Raw genomic sequence first — 23464 nt, forward strand, 5'->3', positions numbered from 1 at the left:
TGGCCCATAGAAATGAATGGGAAATTATTCCTTAATTGCGATTAGCAATTTTCTAATCGCAATTAAGGAATTTTAAGAAATCGCTAAAAAATAGCGCATTTCTACATACATCCCAATTTGCAATTCCCATCGCTATTTGGAAATCGCAAATGATGGGGATGATACATCTGCCCCTAAGTCCCCAATTATCGGGTCATCCAAAACAATGAGCCAATTGCGTCTTATGGTGCCTCGTAACTGTTGTACCTGTCTGGAATATGTCATAATGAGTCTAGTGGGTTCACTAGATGTGTCCACACAGTTACTGACAGCACCCTGAGATTTTGTACCGTACTGCAAAAGATCTTCCCTAGCTCGGTTTCTAGATGTCATTATGACGGCATCTATGGTTTGCGTTTTGTAGCCCCACTCCAAAAGTCATTTTTTACTTTTGATCTGTTTAATTTCCAAATCTTTTTCTTCACTGCAAATTCTACGTATATGAAGCATCTCGCTTTTTATCAAATGTGGAGGATGCACACTAGATGTGTGTAACATTGTATTGCCTGCCATGTCCTTGCGATACAGTGATGTGGTCAGAATAGCCTTGACTACATTGATTTGCACATCCAAAAATGTAATATTCTTGTCACTAATGCAAGATGTAAAATTCAGATTAACATCATTGACATTTATTAGTGCAATGAATTCCCTGGCTTCATGTTCTGTACTGTGCCACACAATAAACAGGTCATCGATAAATCTAAGCCACAAAATAATGTTCTCATTGTAAATGTGCTCTGATTGCAGTTTGCTGTTGCATTTATAAATGTGTCAAACTTGCGGGCAAAGGTAAAGATTTGGCCTTTGGCATAATCTTCTGTGTCCCTTCTGAACTTGTAAGTCTTTCTCTGTTTTATCTGGTCTTCCTCCTTAATCAATCTAGTCATCATTTCTTCATGGAATTTTGTTTTCTGTTGGGAATCACCTAGGGTCTTTATTTCCTCGTTTAAAACATCTATTTTGATCTGCAGGTCACCCTGATCACTTTCCACATATTTGACTAGTATCTGGACTAGTCTCCCTGAGGAATTCAAGTTTACTTCTGCCCACTTAGCCATCATCAGGGGGTTCGTGTGTCGTAGCTGGGGGCAATTATTAGTTTCAACCCCCTGGGAATTCTACCCACATCAGGTATCTCTGTAATGACCTGGATTCCCACCACTTGCATTGCTCCTGACGCTGACGTTTCTCTAAGATTCAGAATTTTTCTTTTATGATTTTTGGCCTCTCCACTTGCCTCCTCGCTTGCACCTTTGCTAACGTCGTGCTGTTCCAAAGGAGAGTCAGCTAACATCTCCTCCGCAGCTGACTCGCGATCCCGCAACGCTGCGGTAGAGATTTTTGGCATAGGTAATTCAAACTACTGTCTCTCACTGTGGGCCCACCAGGCTTGACTAATATATACAAAGAGAGAGAGAGAGAGAGAGAGAGACAGGGAGAGACAGAGAGAGAGAGAGATTGATTCTCATGCTCATTCCTCCCTAAAAAATATTCTAAAACGTCTTCTCACGGCTCTCACAAGGAATGCAGTCCATCCAAATCACCTCATCAAGGAGAGACTTCCTCAAAACAAACGGAAAACAAATTATTATCTTCCTCTTCAGAAACACCTTCAAAGTCTAAGCCTCCTACACTTCTGCCTCAGGTGATAGAAGCCATCTTTCATGCTGTTGACGTAGCAATCGTTGACTAGTGTGGTACCGTCGATGAGAAAATCATCATCGACACCGTCAACGGCAAAGAACACTTCCTCCTCTATTACCACTGTCTCCACCTTCTGGGTGGCTTCATCTTTCTCAATGACAACCTCATCATCGATGAGCCAAGCTCCAATACCATTGACGCCAAAGATTGTTCTCGCCTCAGCAACAGCAATTCCTTTAACGTCTCTCTCCCAGACGAAGTCTCCACCATCGACGAAGTAATCGACAAAGAAATCAGTTTCCACAGTGTCGGTGGCAGAATATCTGTGTACACCATTACTGCTAGCCCACCTTTTACATGAGGATGACTCAGATGAAGATTGTCCCTTTGGTGTGGCTCACAGTCCATCAGAGGTACACATAAAATATCAACCAGAAGACGATGAAGAGGAGTACTATGAGCAAAGTTATTACACCTCGCCAGTACAATTTCATCAACAGTACCAGAAGGAAATGATTTCACTACAGTCATCATTGGTTTCGGACTTGCAATTCATGTTGTTTTACAATCGTAGGCATTGCCCTCCACCATCGCCTTCCATTAGGCAAGCCTCTCCACTGCCAAAATCTCCTTAAGGCAGCCTTTAACACCACAGGCTTCATGGTCACTGCTTTTGTCTCTGCCCCACTGACAGCTCCCTCCAGAATCCCGCATCCTCAGATGATGATAGAGAACAGGCCGAACTTTGTGACACTCATGCAGAATGGGACGATTACATGCTACCAATACCATCATCTCCATCTCCAAGGCCGCCCTCAGTGGATTCTCCTCCAGAAGATATTGAAGGTTTTCATAACCTACTTGAGAGGGCTGCAAAAATATTAGATCTGCCAGTACCCACAAAGCAAACAGAGTGTTTTCTGTATGTCTTTCAGGAACCCTTTCATAAGACCGTCAGGGCCATACCCATTTTTGACTATATCTGGGAAGAGGGCATAAAGGTAAAGAAAACCCCAGCTTCAGTGGGAGCAGTGTTACTGCGCCTCCTGAAGTTGCTCCTGTAAGTCTATTTGGGCACCCTATGCCAGATTCTTTTGTCACACAGGCAGCCCAGCGCCACTTCAAAAACCCTTTGGCACCCATCTCAGCACTTCCAGACAAGGAGGTAGGCACCTTGACAACATTGGAAGATGTTTTTCCCCGATGTCAGCACTAGCGGTCAGGGCAGTCAACTTATTAGCAGATCTTGGAAATTATGACTGCCAGATCTGGTTGGATATCGCTCCGTACCTCGACCAGCTAACCATAGACGTCAAAGCGGAAGCCAAGAAGGTGTTGCATGAGTGTAAGCTGACATCCTCTGAAATAATAGATTGCACCATGGACATTGCCGGTATCGGTTTCTGGCAGTTAGCAGGTGCTGCAGTGCTCAGGCGTCAAGGCTAGCTCAAGGCTACCTCTTTCCGACTGGAGGTCCAAAACAAAATCTTGGACCTCCTTTATGATGGAGAAGCGCTCGTTAGAAAACATGTGTATGAGGCCTCACAGGTATCAAAACTGGCACTGACATGGCCAAAATATTGGAGACCTTACAATAGCGAAAATAGCCTTTTCGTGGCACACAAGGACAGTCTTCATACAGGGGGCTACCAATAATATAGGTACCCCTCATATTTCACATCTGCTCAACAGTTTTGTCCCCAATACTAGCAAAGGCAGCCACCACAGTCATCATATGCCAGACCCCTTCCTAGGGGAAAATCACCACCTCCAGGAAAGGATACAGGTTGTCGTCAATGATGTGCTTCAGTCACTGGGTACTTGCCCCCTTCCTTCTTCCCGCCTCGGTCGCAGAGTAACCACCTACCTCCACTGATGGCGGGCTCAAAAAAGGAGCTCTAGATAGACTTTCCGTTGCCCACAGAGGAAGAAGTTTCAATTCTTGTTTCTACTTGGCCCGAAAGTAGTCAAGGCAGTGGTGACCCCTTTCTAAACTTGAGAAACCTGATACACGTATCTCAGGAAGCAATCATTTGCTTGGTAACACTGCAGGAGAAACTTCAGCTCCTAAACCAAGAAGAATTTATAACCAAGAAGACTTTATGACAACCCTCGATATCCAAGATTTTCCTATTCCCAGGCACCTAAAGCACAGGAATTTTCTAAGATTCATGGTAGCTGGCAGCCACTACCTGTTCAAAGTGTTCCCTCTTGGCCTCAGATCCTCCCCAGCATCAAGTCTTCCCTTATCTAGATGACTGGTTGGTCAATGCACATTCCAAGCAGCCTGCATGAACATAAACAATAGCCTCTACAAAGCTCTTCAACTAACTGGGTCTCATTCTAAAACCAGAGAAGTCCACCATTTATCCGTCACTAAAGATAACGTTTTTGGGGGCCACACTGGATACAGCGTTCTCCAAAGCATTTCCCACACCAGAGAGGCAGCTAAGACTGATGACGCTGGCAAAGTTGGTCCAAATAAATAGTCACTTTCTGTTCACCTCTAAAAGTCCCTCTTAGGAATGATGTCCTCTTGTATTTCTCTGGTTCCAATGTGCCGTCTGCGGATGCATCAACATCAAGAGGAAGTGAACCGCCAATTGGTGCAAGTGACAGGGTTGCTCGATCTTATTCAGGTCACTCCTGCCATGGTCAATGCCCTATCCTGGTGGACATGACAGGAACATCTTTCAGTCAGACTCTCTTTTCTTCCACAATCTTCTACCCTGGTCATCACCACAGATGCTTCCCTAGAGGGATGGGATGCTTACATCCAAGATTCCAAGTCAGTGGCAAATGGCAACCTTCTCAACTTCATCTACTCATCAACCTGCTTGAGTTGAAAGTAGTACATGTAGCCCTACAGGCCTTTCGCCAAATGATTCACGATTCTGCAGTGCTCATCTTCACAGTCATTACAACCACGATACAGTACATGTGCAAGTAGACCACACAAGATCCCGCCTGCCTTCCAGGAAGCACAAAGAATATAGAAATGGTCCATCCATTACAAGATGCGTCTACGAGCAGAGCATGTTCCTGGGAAGTAGAACACTATAGCGGACACTCTCAGCAGGCTGACGATATCTTGTCACGAGTTGGAACACTACCAGGAGACCCTGGACAGCATCTTTCCTTAGTGGGGCTAGCCAAATCCGGATCTTTTCGCAACCTCCATTTCAGGGTTGATAGGGTTATTCTTCACACAAACCTTAAATTCATTCCTAAGGTCCCTTCAGACTTTCACCTTAATGAATCAGTATTTCTCAAGTCTTTCATTCTGAACCCTACAACATCAGCTGAAATAGCTCTATACTCTTTATACATCAAACGGTGCTTACATTTCTGTTTGGACAAGACTAAAACCTTTTGAAAATCCTCTCAACTATTTGTAGGGTGCAGCACTCCAAGAAAAGGCTTTCCTCTCTAAAAGCAAAAGAAAGCTGCAGACCATTGCGCTCAATGGTTCGTGCCCATTCTCCAAGGACTATGTCTACTTCTATGGCATTATTTGTGGTGTGTCCCTCCCCGCTATCTCCCTTGCTGCGGCCTGGAAGAACAGACACATCTTCACTCAGCATTACTGCTTGGAATCGGCAGTTCACAGTAATGCAACTGTGGGCCATGCAGTGCTTCGACATCTTTTTCAATAAAGGTGAGCCATACCTTCCTTTCCGCCATCTGCTTATTGATTACGCACATTTCTTATTCTATTTCTATATTTTTCTATGGTGCTATTTTATTTCTATGTATATTCCCGTTCATAAATATGTATATGTATATTGTTTCATACATTTGATATTGATTGGATTGTGGGGAAAAATGTGCTATTCAACTGCTGTTTAATCTGATTCAAGCATGTGAATCTATGAACGTTCCAATACTGGAGTAAGAAATTAAGTTACTTACCTGTAACTGTAGTTCTCCAGTATTGGAATCTTTCATAGATTCACATGTGACCCACCCTTCCCCCTGGGAAGCTCACCATTCTCTCTCTCTCAGTGAATGTTTATATTATACACTGGTGCTCTAAAATCTGAGGAACTGACACTTCTCACAGGAGTGAGAGGGTGATACAACCTGATTGGTCAAGACTTAAGTTTGGTCTCTTAAGAAAATAATACTATGATAGGTTATTAAAGTAAGGGGTCTAGGCCTTTTCTAGTCTATATCGATCATTACTTTGCTTTTCTAAGGTACCGGGGGACTCCCATCACGACGACGGGGAATTATTCAAGCTTGTGAATGTATAAAAGATTCCAATACTGGAGATCTACAGTTACAGGTAAGTAACCTAATTTCTTCACCCGTAATCTTGTCTCCATCAGGGTATGAATATACTTTTGGAGACAAGTTCACCACAGACATGCTCAACATATGTGAAAGAACTTTACGTGGGTCTGGGTCACCCAAAGATAGTTATCAAGGTAGACAGATTTCAGTGACAGAAAAAGGCTGGCACAGTTGGAAGAGTTACAGAGTACCAGTTGGTCCAGGTACTCATAAATGAGAATTTAAGTGAGCACAGGATGTCTGCAGCCCCAGCCTCCTCCCCACCGCAAACCTCCTTCTGAAAATTATGGATTGCAATACCTTCCATTTTAGGTCTAAATGAATAGTCATTCAATAAATTGGCAACCCACCTATGAGCTGCAACCAAATGCTTCCAGTTTACTCTCTAAGGTGCACTATCCCCCATTTCCCTAGGAAGCCTCAGACTGTGGAAAAAAACGGAGCACATTGTAGAGATGAACCAGGGCAGTTTAAAAAACCAGCAGAAACATAGAAAATGTCACAGTATTACAACTTGCGACTATGTTATTCACTTTAGTGGTCTCACTCTAAAATAGGATCTTCTGCAGGAGAAATGGGGCAGTCTAAAATAGTGTGTTCTATTGGGGAAATGGGGCAGGAACTACATGTCCTGGGATTGTGGGCTGCACAGGTGACCTGCTGCTTGTAAATGCTAGGCCTCATGACATTGTTACATCTAATACGCCCTGACAGACCTTTCTTGAATCACTGTGTAATTTGTGATAAAAATAAAATGCAAAATAAAATGTGATTGTCCAGTAGGTGATCACTCTTCAGGACAAAAAGAGCATATTATTGTTTGGATTCTAGCAACCACATGTCTGCTTGAGTTTCAGTGTCATATTCTTCTACTCTGCAAATTGTTCTCCTTTGCAAATGTTTTGCTGTTGAATACTCAATCCCCTCCCTCCTCTCAACTGACTTGCAAGCCCTCAGGCTGATCCGGTCTCCCCCCTCCAGAATATATGATTAGGCTCTTACCTTCCCCACCCACTGCACCAATCTAAACCAGAGACCGAGAGTGAGAGAGGCGTTCAGAGATCATATACTGCACTCATGAGCAACTGCTTGTAACTGCTAGTTTTCATTGCACCACTAGTCTACCCCACTTTCTTGAGCCTCTTTGAATTGTGTGGCCAGCAAAACATGCAATTAGCAAGGATGTTCATGCAGAGCAGCTGTCTTATAATGATGTTTGAAATCAACATATGTAATGCTAATACAAGATCACCTCTGTACCAGCAATCTCATGTACAGCGGCCATCATGTACTGGAGTTTATTATTTTTATTTGAAACTCCATTACAAGATGGCCTCCCAGCTTGCCTGCAACCATTGTGGGATCTTGGAGGACCAAAAAAAGAAATGGCAAAGCCTGTGGGTTGGTGCCTGGTAGCAAAGTTGATATCTATTGACTTTGCCATGCTTGTTTCACAATGACAATATTTTGACTTATCTTCCCTCATGTGGGTCTCCATCAAGGAGTCCAGGCCTTGCTCTCTGGTTCTGTGATGGGTTGGCTATGCCAGCAGGATCTTGCCAGCGGGATCAATTTTGACTCCCAAGGTATTTAATTAGAAAGCTACCACTAATCCAGAACACCAAAGGAAAACAAGTTCTAAGTGACTCAACCACATAATCTATGTCCTCAATGCCCTGCACTGGATACTTGTTGCAAGAATTTCCTTGTCAGTGTGAGTCACAAAAGTCGCTAAGTAAATTTGTGCTCAACTCTCTTGTAGCTGTGGCACAGAACAGTCAGGTTTAATTTAGAGACAATGTTTAAAAATGTACAAAATATTTTCTAAAATAAAAAGACACCAAACCTGCAAATATCCAATTAGTGGAACTGGAGTGATTAATTTTTAACATTTTAAAGTTGTAGCGCCCAAAAGCACTAAGCACCAACCGCGAGTAACTGGTCATGCTGAATTGAAACAATGGCATGATTCAAGGCTGACAGCGATGTAAATTCGGTGGGATACAAGGATCATGTTTGTTCCAGTCACAAAGTTACCTTCTTACTTAGAAACTTTTATGGAGGTAGAAAGTCTTCAGCGGAGTCAGTCAGTTGCCTGGCCCTGAGAAAGGGTTTGAAGATGAGTGGGAGCTACTGTGTGAGGCATTGGAGTCGTTCAGAGGCTGTTTGGCATCAGACCCAGTGAAGCCACTGACAAAAGTTGTTGCCATTTCCTGTATGCTGCTCCCATCGAGTCTGGTGAGGTCATTGATGAAGAAGCTTCTCGGTGTCTAATCTAATGAAGCCATTAATGAAGAAGCTTTCATTTAATGCAGGAAAGAGGACATTCTGACTACAGCCGAAGGTCTAGGAGTTTGGGAACACTACTTGGGGTGGTCAGGATGCACTCCAGTAGAGGTGACCAGGTCAGGTCCAGTTTTCACTGGTCAGCTGGAAAGCAGGAAGAGGCCTCTGGAAGTAATTCAAACAGGAGTTCAGCCAACCGACGCTTAGAGTCACCTCTGGGGTCCTGGGTTCAAGGCAAGCAGGTCCAGTCTTTCTTCAGGTTTTTCAGGCATCAGGGTTGTCCTTTTCTGAATTTTCTCTGTCCAGGAGTGTTCTGAAGATTGTACCAGCGATGCCATATTCATTTCCAGTTCTAGCCGGTGGGTGGGGGCAACCATTGGCCACACCCTAGCCTAGACAATGAGGTGATAATTCCCAGATATGACCCTAATCACTTTTAAATCAGTTCCCCTGGGTTTCATTGTTAACTGTTTTATAGTGCCCTTCTCCCGAAATCCAAGACGGCAGGACAATTCTTCCCTTAGTCAGACCTCCCTGGGTACATCCAGAGAAGGTATATTAAGAAGTGTGGCTATGATAATGTGTATATCCTGCCTTGTGGTCACTCCACCCAGTTGCGGGCCAGTTCCCCTTACAATGGGTTTGGAGCTAAGCTAAGTAAAGGGACAAAGGAAGGAGCAGGCCTGGTGTCAGGTTTATCTGCTTGTGAAAGGGCAAGCCTCTTTGAAGTGTAACTAATCCTTGGGCACAGCCCCAAGCAATCTTGTCAAGGGAATGTCAACATCTCCCCATAACCAAGCCCTTTGCCCTCTCCATAGGAACAGTCCAAATCTCATCAGCGGGGAGCCATCAACATTCAGGTGACAGTTGAATACTGACAGAAAGGCCTCCAGAGGTTTTAGCAGGCAGATGTAACTTTTCTAAAAGTACATTTTCCAGCATAGTTAGTCTAAATTTGATTTCACCATTAAATTGGATTTTTACAGTCCTTGAATTATGTTATTAGCTGCTTCCAGTCCAAAATTATCATTATATAGTTTTCTAATGCAATCCAGTGTTTTCGTATGGGGCAGCTAACCTCGCCTCCGTGAAAAGGGCTTTTGGACATTTCTAACATTCATTTCTACATGGCCTGCTTTTAAATACCAGGCAGCTTGCCTTATTGGACAATTAGGCCTAACTTAGGGGTAATTTGGAAGTATTTAAAAATAAGGTTTAGGCCTGTCAAAGGGGTTATTTTGAGAGGTTGACTTCGCAGTTTAAAAACTGCACAGGCAGGTTGCAGTTGCAGGGCTGGAATCATGCTTGATAGTGCTACTGTAGTGGGTGGTACAATAGGTGCTGCAGCTCACTAGTAGCCTTCACTTTACAGTGCCTGGGTGTATGTAGTATCATAAACTAGGAACTTAGCAGTAAATTAAAGGTGCCAATCACGTGTATGCCAATTTCAGCACGTTTTAAGGGAGAGGACAGCACTTCAGGTTAGCAGGAGTGTGCAGAGTTCTTAAGCATACGAAAACAATTCAGACAAAACTCTATGGGGAATACCGTCCAAAAGATGGTCATTTCCAAAAGCGCATATGTATCATGTGTCCATTTAAGTAATTCAGGGAGGAGAACCCGGAATATATGTATTCTGTTGTGGAAGGTGCATGGGAGTTGATCAGGGAGAAGTGGTTCAAGGAGTGAACTTGAATTAGAAAAAGCACACATGACCTCTTTTAAGGTGTGAAACATTGTATATGGAATGAAGGTGACACTTGGTGGGTGAAACACGCTAGAATGCTTTCATGGGGCTTGATAAGGTCCCTGGTCTTTTCTGGGCCACTAAATTGATGAGGAATGTGATTGACCTGAACAATGGTCAAATATACAACATTGTGTGATGTTTTTAAGAAATTATCCTGTGTGAGGTAATGAACAGTGGTTATGAGTGTTACTTATATGATTCATACATGATCAAGCAACACTTTAAAACGTATTTGGTATGTAGAGTGCAGCTGGCAAGAGGTTCCTTGTCAAACAAAAAAAATGAATGTGTCCGTCTGTAACACAACTGGTGCTCATGTAAAGTATTCTGATACCTTCAGGTCTAGTTTGCGCTATATAAAACTCTGGTGAAAAAATATATGCCCTACCTCTCGGTGCTGCAGGATATTCAATGTGTCTACTGTGCAAGGCCTTAGTGAATACATTGAAACAGTATTGAGATCCATTACGCAGTAAGCAAATCGAAAGTGCGCATGAAAGTGCACAATCCAAGAAATAGTTTTCCTTGGAAGTTTGGGGCTTTGCGCCTACAAGGTGGTTTATTCTATGTAGAACTCTGCACACCTGGAATAGAAGCATACAAGAATAGTTGCATGACAATCCCAGTGGTACCTCTGGAAACCTGCACATGGTACAGCTTTCCAGGTGTACTGCTGATAATTTTGTTTATGCAAAACGTAGTTCATTTTAACCTCTATTTAGCCTACATTTACCTGTTTGTGCATATGTACTACTTGTTCGGCGAATAGGACTCATTGTCTTCTGCACTTACTTTGGGAAACTTAAGTCAACCTCCTTCAGTCATTGCCTTTTTTTCTGGAGCCTCCAGCTATTCACCCAAGACGTTGTTAATCACATCTTAGATCTTTCTGTTTACTGTTTGGTGTGGCCTTCTGCCTCCATTAGAGTGCAAAGAGGACCAATTTTACATCAGAAGTCAACTTGTGAGTGGCCCAAGACTGGGGGCAATCACTGATAAAAACATCTGAAAAGGAATGTTACTGAAACACAGTTGTTTTGTGATGTTTTTTCCCATGTTTTAGTTACTTTTGTCTGCCCTGTGTTTGTATACCATGTGCATGCCTGATGTGCAAACCATAAAAAGGTCATACCTATTAGTTTGCTATTATTTTATTTAAAACCACATTACTATGGGAGAATTGGTTATAATATTATTGGAATGGGCATTGGTCAAGGTATGTAATGTTAATCGTTTAATAAACTACATTATTACCTGTACATGTGTCATGGCGCTAGGTAATGCCAATCTCAGTAGAGAGCAGTGATAATCAACTAACCCTTATAGAGCCAGGTTTTTAAGGCCTTTTTGAAGGCTAATAAATCATGTGTAGCTCACACAGAAAAATTAAGCTTATTCCCTCATCGAGGCCCCCGCCCTTACTGAGAAGGATACACCCCCCCCCCCAAGCCTTCACATCTACATTTTGGGATGATCATAAGGTTTACATCAGAGGATCACAGCCAACGAAGTCAGATTACCCCATTTACATATGAATTGGAATGATTTGCAGGTAGAAAAGGAGTTCTCCACTTATCAAAGTGAGGCAATGTTATCCATTTTAAGATTGCACTAAGCAAAATCTTACCTCCCACCCCCTCTGCACATACATTGTTCTCTCTTCTCATATACCCACCTCTTCTGCCCATCAGTAGTGGTTAGTGTTCTTTGAAAGTGGTGGAGCATAATGCTTGCTGCGATTTCCATTGATTGAGCAAAGCCACTGAGCCTTACGTCTTCTAGGAGTCCTCGGGCAAAGGGTGCCCCCGCACCCCCACCCTGCGAAAATTTTGAAAACCCTGGGACAAACAGTGCTTCAAAGCACAGTTTTCTCATAAAACGTGCTAAAAGGGTCATTTGCTCTCTAAGGCTACTCGTGATGTAACCCAGTACTTTCAGGGTGTCCCTATGTTTTTCTTTGTTGTTTTTTTTTTAAAGAATTTGCCGTGGGTTCACCCCATGTTTCAGGAATTCTCCGCAAGACTGCCAGGGCCACAATTTTGTAATGGCAGCCGCAATATGTAATGCGCGCCTAAGACCACCTACTGTGCTCTCCAGCACACCAAGTTCGAGTAGGAAGGCAAGAAAGTTAGCCTTCCGGCGGAAAAACACGGCTGTCTTGTGCATTATTTTACTTATGTCTGGCATGCTTTGAAAAAAACGTCTCCCTGATTGTGTTACAAGTGCTGATTCTGTTGCATGGCGTTTGTAAACATCAGAAGCAGACTGTACGGCAGTTTAAATCAACCATTATCAATGTTTTTGAAATCAGACAGATTTTATCTGCTCTCTCATCTCTGTGCATTTTTCCACTTCCACAGGCTGCACTAGAAAAAGAATGGCTGGCTTTGGATTCATCGTCTTCCTCTCAGAAAACCCTGCTGCTCTCCAACCAGCTGTACCGGCCAAAGGTAACATGTCACGGAAACGGCTTTTCTCTCGGGCCTTCATCCCTTAAGCACAAGCAGCTCCTCAGTGATTAATATTTAAATTTATTGATTTGAAAAACATAATTACTTTTAGAAGCCTCCTACGTACTAGTCTTCCCAGCTGTAATCTATCATGCAGGTTTTCTTTCATCCGTGTGGGTTTTCTTCTTTTTTTTTAATTTCTGTCAGCGCTCCTCTTTACAGTAGCAGGGAAAAATAAATGAGCTCTCTTAACTGTAAACTTGGCGTTGCATTGAGAATTACTTGTTGACAGTCCCTAAAAAAATACAAGGGTCCTCAATAGAGGTCAACATTTGAGGAATCTCAGCCCAGCTGAGAGCCTCTGATCCTTATTGGAACATGAAATGGAATGTTCAGTCTGTGCTGGCCGCTCATCTTGCTTAGAAAGAGGCAAAAACTGGCATTAAATGCCTGCTTTCCCACAACACTAAAGCATTTGTTGTAATGCTTTTCCACCAGCCAATCAGATTGTAGTATTTCTAGCTTTTTGTGCTGCTGCTTAGCTCTTCCTTAGGGCACTAAGGCTGCCACCCTACTGTACCCACCAGCCGCAATGCTTAGCAACTACAATAGAGGATACACACACTCAAATGGATACTGCACTTTTTGTGCAGGTTCTTTATATGGTAAAACTTCTGTACAGGCATACCCACTAATTAAAAGCTGTTGACCCGCCTATCATTCTTCAGTTTTTCTTTTCATGTCCAAGTAACGGGAGTCCGTGTAATGATACTCCATAGGCGAGTATATTAAGGTAACCTAAATTTTTATTCTTAGCTCTTCCGTAGTAACTCTTGACAACACCTCCTTCTTGTCACACTGTCAACCCTCTCAATCCCTCTCAATCCCAACACGTCAGCATAGAACTCTCTTATCTCATAGTGAGCCATTAGAGTTCATTCCAAGGCTTAACTTAGATCCCAACACTACATATCTTTTCTCTATACCATAAAAAAAATCTAATAATGAATCTAAGTCAAATGAAGTGACCAACATAACACAAAGCATATTTATAAATTATAACTTTGTATAATTAAACCTGTCTGCCCTGTACTCTGGAGACTGGATGGTAGCGTTGGACTTGCAGGGTGCATATTTCCACATTCCTATCCTACCTGCCCACAGGCATTACCTGCGGTTCACAGTGGGCCATGAGCATTTTTAGTTTGCTGTGCTCCCTTTTGGCCTCACCAGCGCTCTTCCGGTGTTCACCAAGGTGATGGCGGTAGATGCAGCTCATCTGCAGGGATCAGGGGTGCGATTCTTCCCTATCTCGACAATTTGCTGTTGGAGGGGGGTTCGCCCCAGGCTGTCATCTCCCACCTCCAGACTACGGTGGACCGCTTGCATTCGCTGGTGTTCACTATCAATGTGACAAAGTCACACCTGACTCCCTCGCAGATACTCCCTTTCATTGGAACTGTTCAGACATGGTGTAGTTTTGGGCCTATCCTCCTGAATGGCGAGTCCGGGATATTGGGGCTATGATACCGATGTTTCAGCCTATATCCTGGATTCGGGGCGACTGACTCTGAGGCTTCTGGGTCTCATGGCCTCTTGCATCCTGCTTGTGATACATACCTCTATAGTGGGTACTAGAGTTCCAGTGGGCGCAGCATCAAGGGAATCTCTCCAACATCGTCCAGAACTCAGAGGGAACTGCAAAGACCTGCAGTGGTGACTTAAGAACCGCGATTGGGTCAGCAGCTAACCGCTCTTCCTTCCCCAATCAGCAGAGCCAGACTGGGAACCCAAAGCAGCCCTAGCAATTTTGCAGTACAAGCCCCAGGGGGGTGGGGAAGAGGGGGGGGGGTGCAAGTATGAAGCACTGCTGCTTTTGATAATGGGGGCCGATATTGCAGCACCACTGCACAACCGGCCCCCGATAACACAAAAAAATGCCCACCTGCTGCAAAACTGGCCCCCACCCCAGATCCAACAGTACTTGCAGATGCTTCACTCCTGGGATGGGGCGGCCAGCTGCGAGAGGTAGAGATTAGAGGACTCTGGTCTCTGACGGAGTCCGAACTCCACATCAACCTGTTAGCATTGATATCCTTTCTTCCCTCAAATTCAGGGAAGTCTAGTGCAAGTGCTCACAGACAACACCACCGCCATGTGGTACTGCAAGAAGCAGGGCATGGAAGGGTGGTGATGTGTACCCTTTGTCAAGAGGCCCTGCGTCCCTGGACATGGCTGGAACAACTGGGCACAGCCCTGGTAGTTCAACATGTGGCGGGATCTCTGAACAACAGAGCAGACGACTTCAGCCGACGATGCCTAGTGGATCACGGTTAACATCTCCATTCGCACCGTGTCAGCAGCTCTGCATGCTGAAATTTCCAAACCGTTCTCGCTCCGAAACGCTTTTCGTCTTGATTCGAGCTCAGACCTCCTGTACACCTTACCGCCCTTACCACTCCTGCCCAGAGGGGAGGATCTCCTGTCACAGCAGAGGAGGGTTCTCCACCCCAACCTATCCACATTCCGCCTTCTTGCATGGAGATTGAGTGGCAAAAGTTGGTAGCCTTTGACCTTCGGCCTGAAGTCTGTAATGTTATCTTGGCAGCCAAGCATCCCTCTCCCAAGACGGTTTATGCATGCCTTTGGGCTAAATTTGCGGCATGGGTTTGGAGAGACATATTGATCCCTTTACTGCCCCTCTTTCCCAGGTGCTCCTGTTTGTCCTTTCCTTTGCCCATCAGGGCCCTGATCTAGGCACTGTTTCGAGACATCCATCTGCGATTTGTGCTTTTTCTTCGGTTGGTTAACCAACCTTCCCTTTTCCAATTCCCTCTTGTACATAGGTTTTTGGAAGATGTGCAACATATGTTCCCTCCCACTCACTTCGTTATGCCCCACTGGGACCTCAGTCTCGTCCTCACCTTCCTTACGTGCTCCCTTTGAGCCTTTGCACAATTGCCCACTCAGGCTCTTCACCATCAAGATGTCCTTTCTTGTGGCGATAACATCTGCCCAGAGGTCAATGAGCTTCAAGCCTTGTAATCCAAACCTCCTTATCTGAAAACCTACCCTGACAAACTGGTGCTTCAAACAAAGGCTTCTTTTCTTCTGAATGTGGTCACTCCATTTCATGTAGGTCAAACCATTGCTCCGCCTACTTTTCATGCTCTACCTCATCCTTCCATGAAAGAGGAGTGACTCCACCATCTGGACCCCAAAAGACCGTTGTCGTTCTACCTTGGCTGGACATGAGAGTTCCAGGTGGATGACCAACTCTAAGTGGGGTATGTTGGAGCGAAGAACGGCACGGCTGTGCAGAAGCAGGCCATCTTGAGATGGATCTTGTTCTGCATTAAAATCTGTTACACATTGGCTAAGAAGCATCCCCCTGAGGGTTTGCGTGCTCATTCAGCCAGAGCTGAAGCTGCAAGCACTCCATTTGCTTGCGGAGGTCCGGTCCTGAATATCTGCCAGGCAGCAACGTGGGCTTCATTGCACACGTTCACCAAACATTACTGTCTGGACTGTCGGGTCCATAGAGCTGGGCACTTTGCCTGTTTGCTCCTGCAGGACTTCCTCATGTGAAATTGGCCCACAGACCCACCTCCGGGGAGGTATTTCTTGGATTTCTATTCTAAGGTAAGGAATCTGCAGCTAAAAGTCTATATTAGATGAACAAGTTACTTACCTTTGGTAACGCCTTATCTGATAGCGACTTCTAGCTGCAGATTGCTTACCTTTGAATTTCCCAGGCGTCAGGCTGGATCCGGAAACTTTTGCTGAGCAATACCACTTGAGCGTGATGTCTGGTGGCTCCATTCGGCTCCGCGTTTCGTCGATGACGTTGGTAGCGTCGGTTATGACGTTGCGATGCCTACATAGGCGCCAACCAGGCGCGTGGACGTCAGTTCTTTTCTTTCCACGCCAGTCAAGCTCAGATCTGGGAGGAGCACCCCCTCAGCTGCTTTTTTGGCAGGCTTTTTGCTTGACTTATACGATATTTTTGACTACTTGTGTGCGAGGGATGTCGGGTAGGAAAACAGGCTTTAAACCATGCTGGACTTGTTCCCACACAATGTCCGTTACTGATCCCCCCCACGTATGTCTGTGGTGTCTTGAACGCGATCACGATTCTAAGTGGTGTTCAGACTGCTGGCCGATGGCTCGGAAGGCCTTGAGGAGAGCGGGCATTGAAGTTGCTCGCAGCCCGGCAGTCGACACCATTGAGTAAGACTCCGAGGAGATCACGATCCCGTTCGAAGAAGAGGTGGTCACGGGTCGCTCATGGAGCCCGAAGTCTTCTTCCCCCATTCGAGGTCATCTGGACCCTCGGGGAAGAGGCACAAGAAGAAGAAGAAGTCCAAGCAAATTTCGACTTCACCTCAACTGGCGTCTGTCGTCGAAAGAAGTAAGGAGCACCGATGCTCTAGGCATGGTTCTGCGGAGCTGGAGCAAGAGTCGACTTCGCACCTCCCTCCATTTCCGGGAGCCGGAGCAACTCCCGCTCAAATGAAGGAGTTTTACAATGCCATGTGCCACATCTTTGAGCGGAACGACCACGTTGGTGAGCCCTCAGGCCCAGCGAGGTCGGATGGGGCCCCATCGGGTTTGACGCCGTCAGCTTCGTCCTAGACGCCGGAGGAGCCTCAAGGATCCACTCTCGGATCTGGTTCGACACGGTCATGCCAACGCGGCCTTCCTCGGTGTCGAACCCAAAGTCGGTGCCTGCGATGCCGCCGATGCCCGTCGGTGGAGCAAGCCCCATCCTCATCCCTGACAACACAGAGCCGGAATGGCGTCATGCGATACCGATTCAGACGTCGACAGAGCCCAGGGGTTCTATGTTGTCACCTGAGCACTTTGTGGACGTGCTAGGCTCAGGAAAGAAATAGGAGGAGGAGTCTGGAGACCCTCTAGAGAATCAGGATGTCTCTGAGGAGACAATGGACTGGTATGGGGAACTTGGGGAAACCAGTGGTCTGGATACCACCCCAGACTCTGGCATGCTCTCTCCACCTACAGTGGCTACGGAGGAGGGGGCGTCCTATGCTATGATGTTTAAGAGGACAGCTGAGGTCCTTGGACTAGAACTACCCTCAGTGTAGGTCAGGTCTAATCTCCTGACCAAAGTACTTCAACCTGGGTCTTCCAACTCTTGGTCCAAGCCAAGTACAGGGGCTCCTGTGAAAAGGACGATTGCACGCCGTGATTGCCCAGCACCGGGTGACCCAAAGTTCCTCAGTCAACATCCCACCCCAGAAAGTTTAGTGGTGCAGGCTTCTACTTCCCAAGGCGCATTCCATAGACCCCTCTGGATAGGTAATCCAAGAGACTGGACTCATTTGGGGAGATGTTTTCTTCCTCCAGTCTGGCATTGCAGTTGGTGAATACCGCAGACGGTTGCGCAGGGGCTGCCACAAGTCCCGGAGGAGGCCCGGGCTGTGCTCCCCCAGGCTATCAAGGACGGGAGAGATGCGGCAGAATTCACTATGCAGTGTGGTTCGGATACGACCGATTCGCTGGGCAGGTCTATTTCAACAACAGTGGCCTTGAGGTGCCGTACCTGGCTTCGCACATCTGGCTTCTCGAGGGATGTCCAGACAATTGGAACAACATGCCTTTTGATGGAACCGGCCTTTTTGGGGAAAAGGCAGACTCGGCCCTCATCAGGTTCAAGGACTCTAGTGATACAGCCAGATCCTTGGGCCTCTCCTCCACTCCTCTTGGCCAGTCTTCCTTTCGCCCCTTGGTGGCAATGGAAGAGGTTTCTATCCAGGTCAGCCCTATCCTAGCCACCATCCCGCACAGACTGCCCAAGCCGTGCGTGGTCATGGTACATTCCGTCCTCGGAATGGAGGCCAGAAGTCGACTACCACACTGCCCCTCGCAGCCGCAGCCTCCAAGCATTCCTATTAGTAGTAATGGGTTAACCCAGTAACCCTCAGAACCTGAGTGTTGAAGCTAAACAAAAACAGTGGTTCTGTCGGGAATCACAAATAATGTTATCTTTGTACAGCACCATGTCATCAGTCACGAATGATAACTAAGTGTTTACACTGTTTATGGGTTTCTTTCTTACGGGCAGCTATTTATGATTTGTGGATTGATTCATAAAAAGGTTTATACTAAAGATTTACCTTTAGAACCAAATTTGGTAGTGTGTGTCTCCTTATATCCTTCACAGGATATGTTTCAAGATATGTATTAACTACAGACCTTCAAATTATTGGTTTCCAAGCATTCCTAGGCTGATTCTGCAGGACCACACTACTCCAGTGGATGGGAGAATTTGTCACCATCTCCCCCGGTGGAGATCTATAACATCAGACAAGTGGGTCTCGCAGATCGTCAAGGAGGGCTATTCTCTTCCTTTCCTTCCTTTTCCTCCTACTATTCTGCCAAGTCAGGAATGGCTGGCGGAGGATCACTTAAAGCTGCTGCAAGAGGAAGTTACAGTTCTTTTGGCCAAGAGAGCTATTGAAAGGGTTCCAGTTTCAGAAGTAGGCAGTGGCTGTTATTCCCACTACTCTCTGATTCCAAAGAAGAACAAGGGGCTTAGGCCCATTTTGTATCTTCGGACCGTCAATCTCTTCCTCAAAAAGGAGAAATTCAAAATGCTAACATTGGGTGAGGTCTTGTCTGCCTTAGACCGAGGAGACTGGATGGTGGCGTTGGACCTGCAGGATGAAGTACGCAGACTCTTTTCGACAACAGCGTTCAAATTGGAAGCCGAAAGATTCCTAATGAGTGTATTCTTACTTTACGAGGACTAGTCCCACTTGACTTTGTTCCTGTTACACTGTACTTCCATTTGATACAGCGCCCCTTTACTGCATTATTATTAACCCCCTTTGTTTTTCGCTTACAGCTGGTTATTGTATCATCTTTCTTTTCCCAATTAGAGTTCGATATTGCATTACTGCATATTATTACCCCTCTTCGTTGTTCGCTTACACCTGTTTATTGTATTATTTTCTTTTTACCAATTGATGCTCGATATTGCATTCATGTCCTCTCTCCCATCCTATTTTAAAGCGCTCTGTTATCCCTCGGGATCTTGTTCGTGCTATATAAAACTTTATAAATAAATAAATAAATAAATACATGTGTATTTTCACATCCCATACTGTCAGGTCACAGGCGTTACCTGCGGTTCAAGGTAGGTCACAAACACTTTCAGTTTACCGTACTCCTCTTTGGCCTTACCAGTGCTCCTCAGGTGTTCACCAAGGTGATGGCGGTGGTTACAGCTCATCTGTGCAGGTTGGGGATTTCAGTCTTCTAATTCGATGACTGGTTGTTGAAGGTGTCCTCGCCCCATGCAGTCGTCTACCACCTTCAGACTGCGGCTGACCTCCTACATTTGCTGACGTTCTCTTTAAACGTGCCGAAGTCACACCTGACTCCTTCTCATACACTCCCTTTCATCGGTGCTGTTCTGGACGCAGTGCAGTTTCGGGCTTATCCTCCCAAGCAGCGATTCCAGGTTATGATTCTGAAATTTCAGCCTCTATCCTGGATTTCTGTGAGGTTGACTCTGAGGTTGATGGGCCTCATGGCCTCCTGCATCCTGTTGGTAAGACACGCGAGATGGGGTATGCAGGCTCTGCAGTGGGACTTGCAGGTCCAATGGGCACAGCTTCGGGGAAATCTCACTGACGTGGTTCAGATCTCGGAAAGAACTGCAAAGGATCTGCAGTGGTGAATAGCGAACCGATATTGGGTCAAAGGCAGACCTCTCTACCTTCCCCAACCAGATTTCACAATTGTCACAGATTCGCTTGTCATTGAAAGCATTTCTTCCCTCTGTCAAGGGGAAGCAAGTGCAGGTGATCACGGACAACACCACCGCCATGTGGTACTGCAACAATAAAGGTGGGGTGGGGTCGTGGACTCTTTCTTAAGAGGCCCTGCATCTCTGTGCATGGCTGGAACAGCAGGGCATAACCCTGGTGGTTCAACACCTGGCAGGTTCTCTGAACACCAGGGCAGACAATCTTAGCCGTCGATGCCTATCGGATCACGAATGGCGTCTTCAGTTGGAGGTGGCGCAAGGTCTCTTTCAGCAGTGAGGAGAACCTTGTTTAGATTTGTTCGCCTCCGAAGAGAACGCGCAGTGTTAACAGTTCTGCGCACTGGAGTTTCCAAGTCGACTATCATTCGGCGACGCGTTTCATCGCGAGTGGAGCTCAGGCCTGTTGTACGCCTTTCCGCCCATACCACTCCTGCCCAGGGTTCTGAAGAAGATCAGGAGCAACTGGGTCCAAGTCATCCTTGTGGCGCCAGACTGGTCAAGGAGACTCTGGTGTCCAGAGCTTCTGAGCATGAGTGTCGATCCTCTGATCAGGCTGCCCCTTCCGGAGGATCTTCTGTCGCAGGAGCAGGAGAGGGTTCTCCACCCAAACCTGTCAACTCTGCGCCTCCATGCGTGGAGATTGAGCAGTGGCAGTTGATGGTTTTTTACCTTCCTCCCGAAGTCTGTAATGTTATTCTGGCGGCCAGGCTGCCCTCTACTAAGTCGCTATATGCCGGCCGTTGGCAGAAATGTGTATTATACTGTTGATAGGTCTATTGACCCTCTTTGTGCTCCTCTTTCTGCTGTCCATTTATTCATTGTGACCTTGCCCAGCAGGGCTCTGCTTTGGGATCTCTCCAGGTTTACCTTTCTGCTCTGTCTGCTTTGTTGTGGCTGCCGGACCAGCCTTCTCTCTTTAAATCTCCTATTGTAAATAGATTCCTGAAAGGGCTGGCTCAATTGTTTCTACCCACCCCCTTTATTATGCCTCAATGGGACCTTAATTTGGTCCTCACTTATTTGATGTGTGCTCTTTTCGAGCCTGAACACAATTATCCCCTCCGGCTGTTGTTCATCAAAACAGCCTTCTTAGTGGCGATTACATCAGCCAGGAGGGTGAGTGAGTTACAGGCATTATCTGGCTTGCCGCCTTATTTCATGTATTTTCCGGACAAGGTGGTGCTTCGCACCAGGGCATCTTTTTTTACCTAAGGTTGTGACCCCATTTCATCTGGGTCAATCCATCACTTTGCCCACCTACTTTGCTCCCCCACATCCCTCTAAGGAAGAGGAGTGTCTGCATTGACTGGACCCAAAAAGAGCGTTGTCGGTCTACCTTGACCACACAAAAGATTTCCGGGTGGATGGCCAACTCTGTGAGGGGTATGTGGGAGCAAAGAAGGGAAAAGCAGTACAGAAAATAAGCATCTCTTGCTGGGTTGTTCTCAGCATTAAAATCTGTTATGCCTTGGCGAAGAAGCTGCCCCCTGAGGGATTAAGGGCCCATTCCACCAGGCTAAAAGCTGCGACAACCGGCCTTGGCCCTGGGTGTCCCTGTCGAAGACAGCGACGTAGGCATCATTGCACACGTTCGCAAAACATTATTGCCTTGATGGTCAAGTGCGCAGGGACGGGCACTTTGCCCTCTCAGTCCTGCAAGACTTTTTTTAGTCTAGTCCATGAGTCCGCAACCCACTGCTGGGTTGGTATGGCTCGGGTATCTGATTCAAAGGTAAGGAATCTGCAGCTAGAAGTCTCTATCAGATGAACAAGTTACTTACCTTCAGTAATGCATTATCTGGTAGAGACTCTATCTAGCTGCCGATTCCTTACCTTTGAATTTCCCAGGCGTCAGGCTGGATCCGGAAACTTTTGCTGAGCAATACCCCTTGTGTGCTACTTCGGGTGGCTCCATTAGGCTCCGCGTGTCGTCGATGATGTCGGTAGCGACAGTTATGACGTTGCGGTGCCTACATAGGCGCCACCCAGTATCTGCAGCCAGATAGAGTCTCTACCAGATAATGCATTACCGAAGGTAAGTAGCTTGTTAATCTGGTAGAGACTATATCTAACCGCAGATTCCTTACCGACCCATCCATCTTCCCCGTTCTGTATATGGATTTCTAGGGACAGGGTTTTCCACACCTGTGGTCAGTGTACTTCATAGCGCTGTGCTTCTGGCGTGGAAAGTCACAAAAATTAACTGACGTCAGCATGCTTGGATGGCGCCTAGACACTGCGACTGACACTTCTGGAGCAGACGACGCCAACGATGCCACGCAGAGCCGAACAACACCATCTACTGGCACACAGTGTGTACTACACCAAAAAATTCTTAAACCAATCTGACGTCTGGGGATAATTCTAAGTAAGGAATCTGCGACTAGCTAGAGTACCAGATAAGGTGTTACCCAAGTTAAGTAACTTGTTTTTCCTGCTTTCCTCTTTCACATATGGTAACAGGCCATTACCTCTGGCGTCTTATCCCCATTCTGGTCTATTATAGACAATATTATCTATTCTTTTGGTATTAGAATATCTAATGTATCTCTCCGGTCATCTCTGAGCAAGCCCCTCTAGCAGCTGGTTCATAAAATCCATGGTTCTTGGTGGAACAGCCTTGGACAACTCCATTGGTTATTTGAAGAATATATCATTGAGCTCTTCCTGTGTTTATACCATCCTGAACAGTGAGTCCATCACTGCTATTATGTCTGTATGTGCGGTTCCTCCCTTTTAGGGCAACCACATGCTCGGTTCCCAGACTTTTCGCCCTCCTTCAGCAACCACTTCCTGTATGACGTCAGTTGGTACTTGTCTAATCTTAAGAGCAAAGGGAGAGTTTCAGCCTTTGATTCCACTAACTGTTCATGGACCCCTAATCCTTTGCTCGTTTGATCTTTATCTGTATCCTGTATCTGTCCTTGCTTTCGTACTAGTTCTCTTAATAGTGTTTGTTTGACCCCCAATGATGTTCCCTGCCCTTTTACCACCCTTCTACCACTGTTTAAAAAGTGTTCCACTCATTATCCCTGCCAGTGTGTGTTACTACATTTTGCCAGAGTTAATTTCTGAACTTGGTGTCAAGCAGTATACAAGTGGTGAGATGCCACACAAGGCATGTTAGTGTTGTGCATGGTTTCACAAAATTCTAGTTTTTATGTACGAACCTTTCTGCATAAAAGGTCAAGATGTTAA

The 23464-nt window shown here is 45.8% G+C and overlaps 1 protein-coding gene across 1 annotated transcript in view; it reads left to right on the forward strand.

The window, feature by feature from the left end:
* Positions 1-23464, forward strand: part of LRRIQ1 (leucine rich repeats and IQ motif containing 1) — a 1358071-nt gene that overhangs the window by 866472 nt on the left and 468135 nt on the right. The window contains exon 18 of the mRNA XM_078678880.1: positions 12379-12468. Coding sequence (XP_078535006.1) covers positions 12379-12468 — 90 coding nt within the window. The remainder of the gene's footprint in view (positions 1-12378; positions 12469-23464) is intronic.

This window comes from Lissotriton helveticus, chromosome 1_1, assembly GCF_964261635.1.
Source record: "Lissotriton helveticus chromosome 1_1, aLisHel1.1, whole genome shotgun sequence".
In the NCBI taxonomy this organism is placed as follows: domain Eukaryota; kingdom Metazoa; phylum Chordata; class Amphibia; order Caudata; family Salamandridae; genus Lissotriton; species Lissotriton helveticus.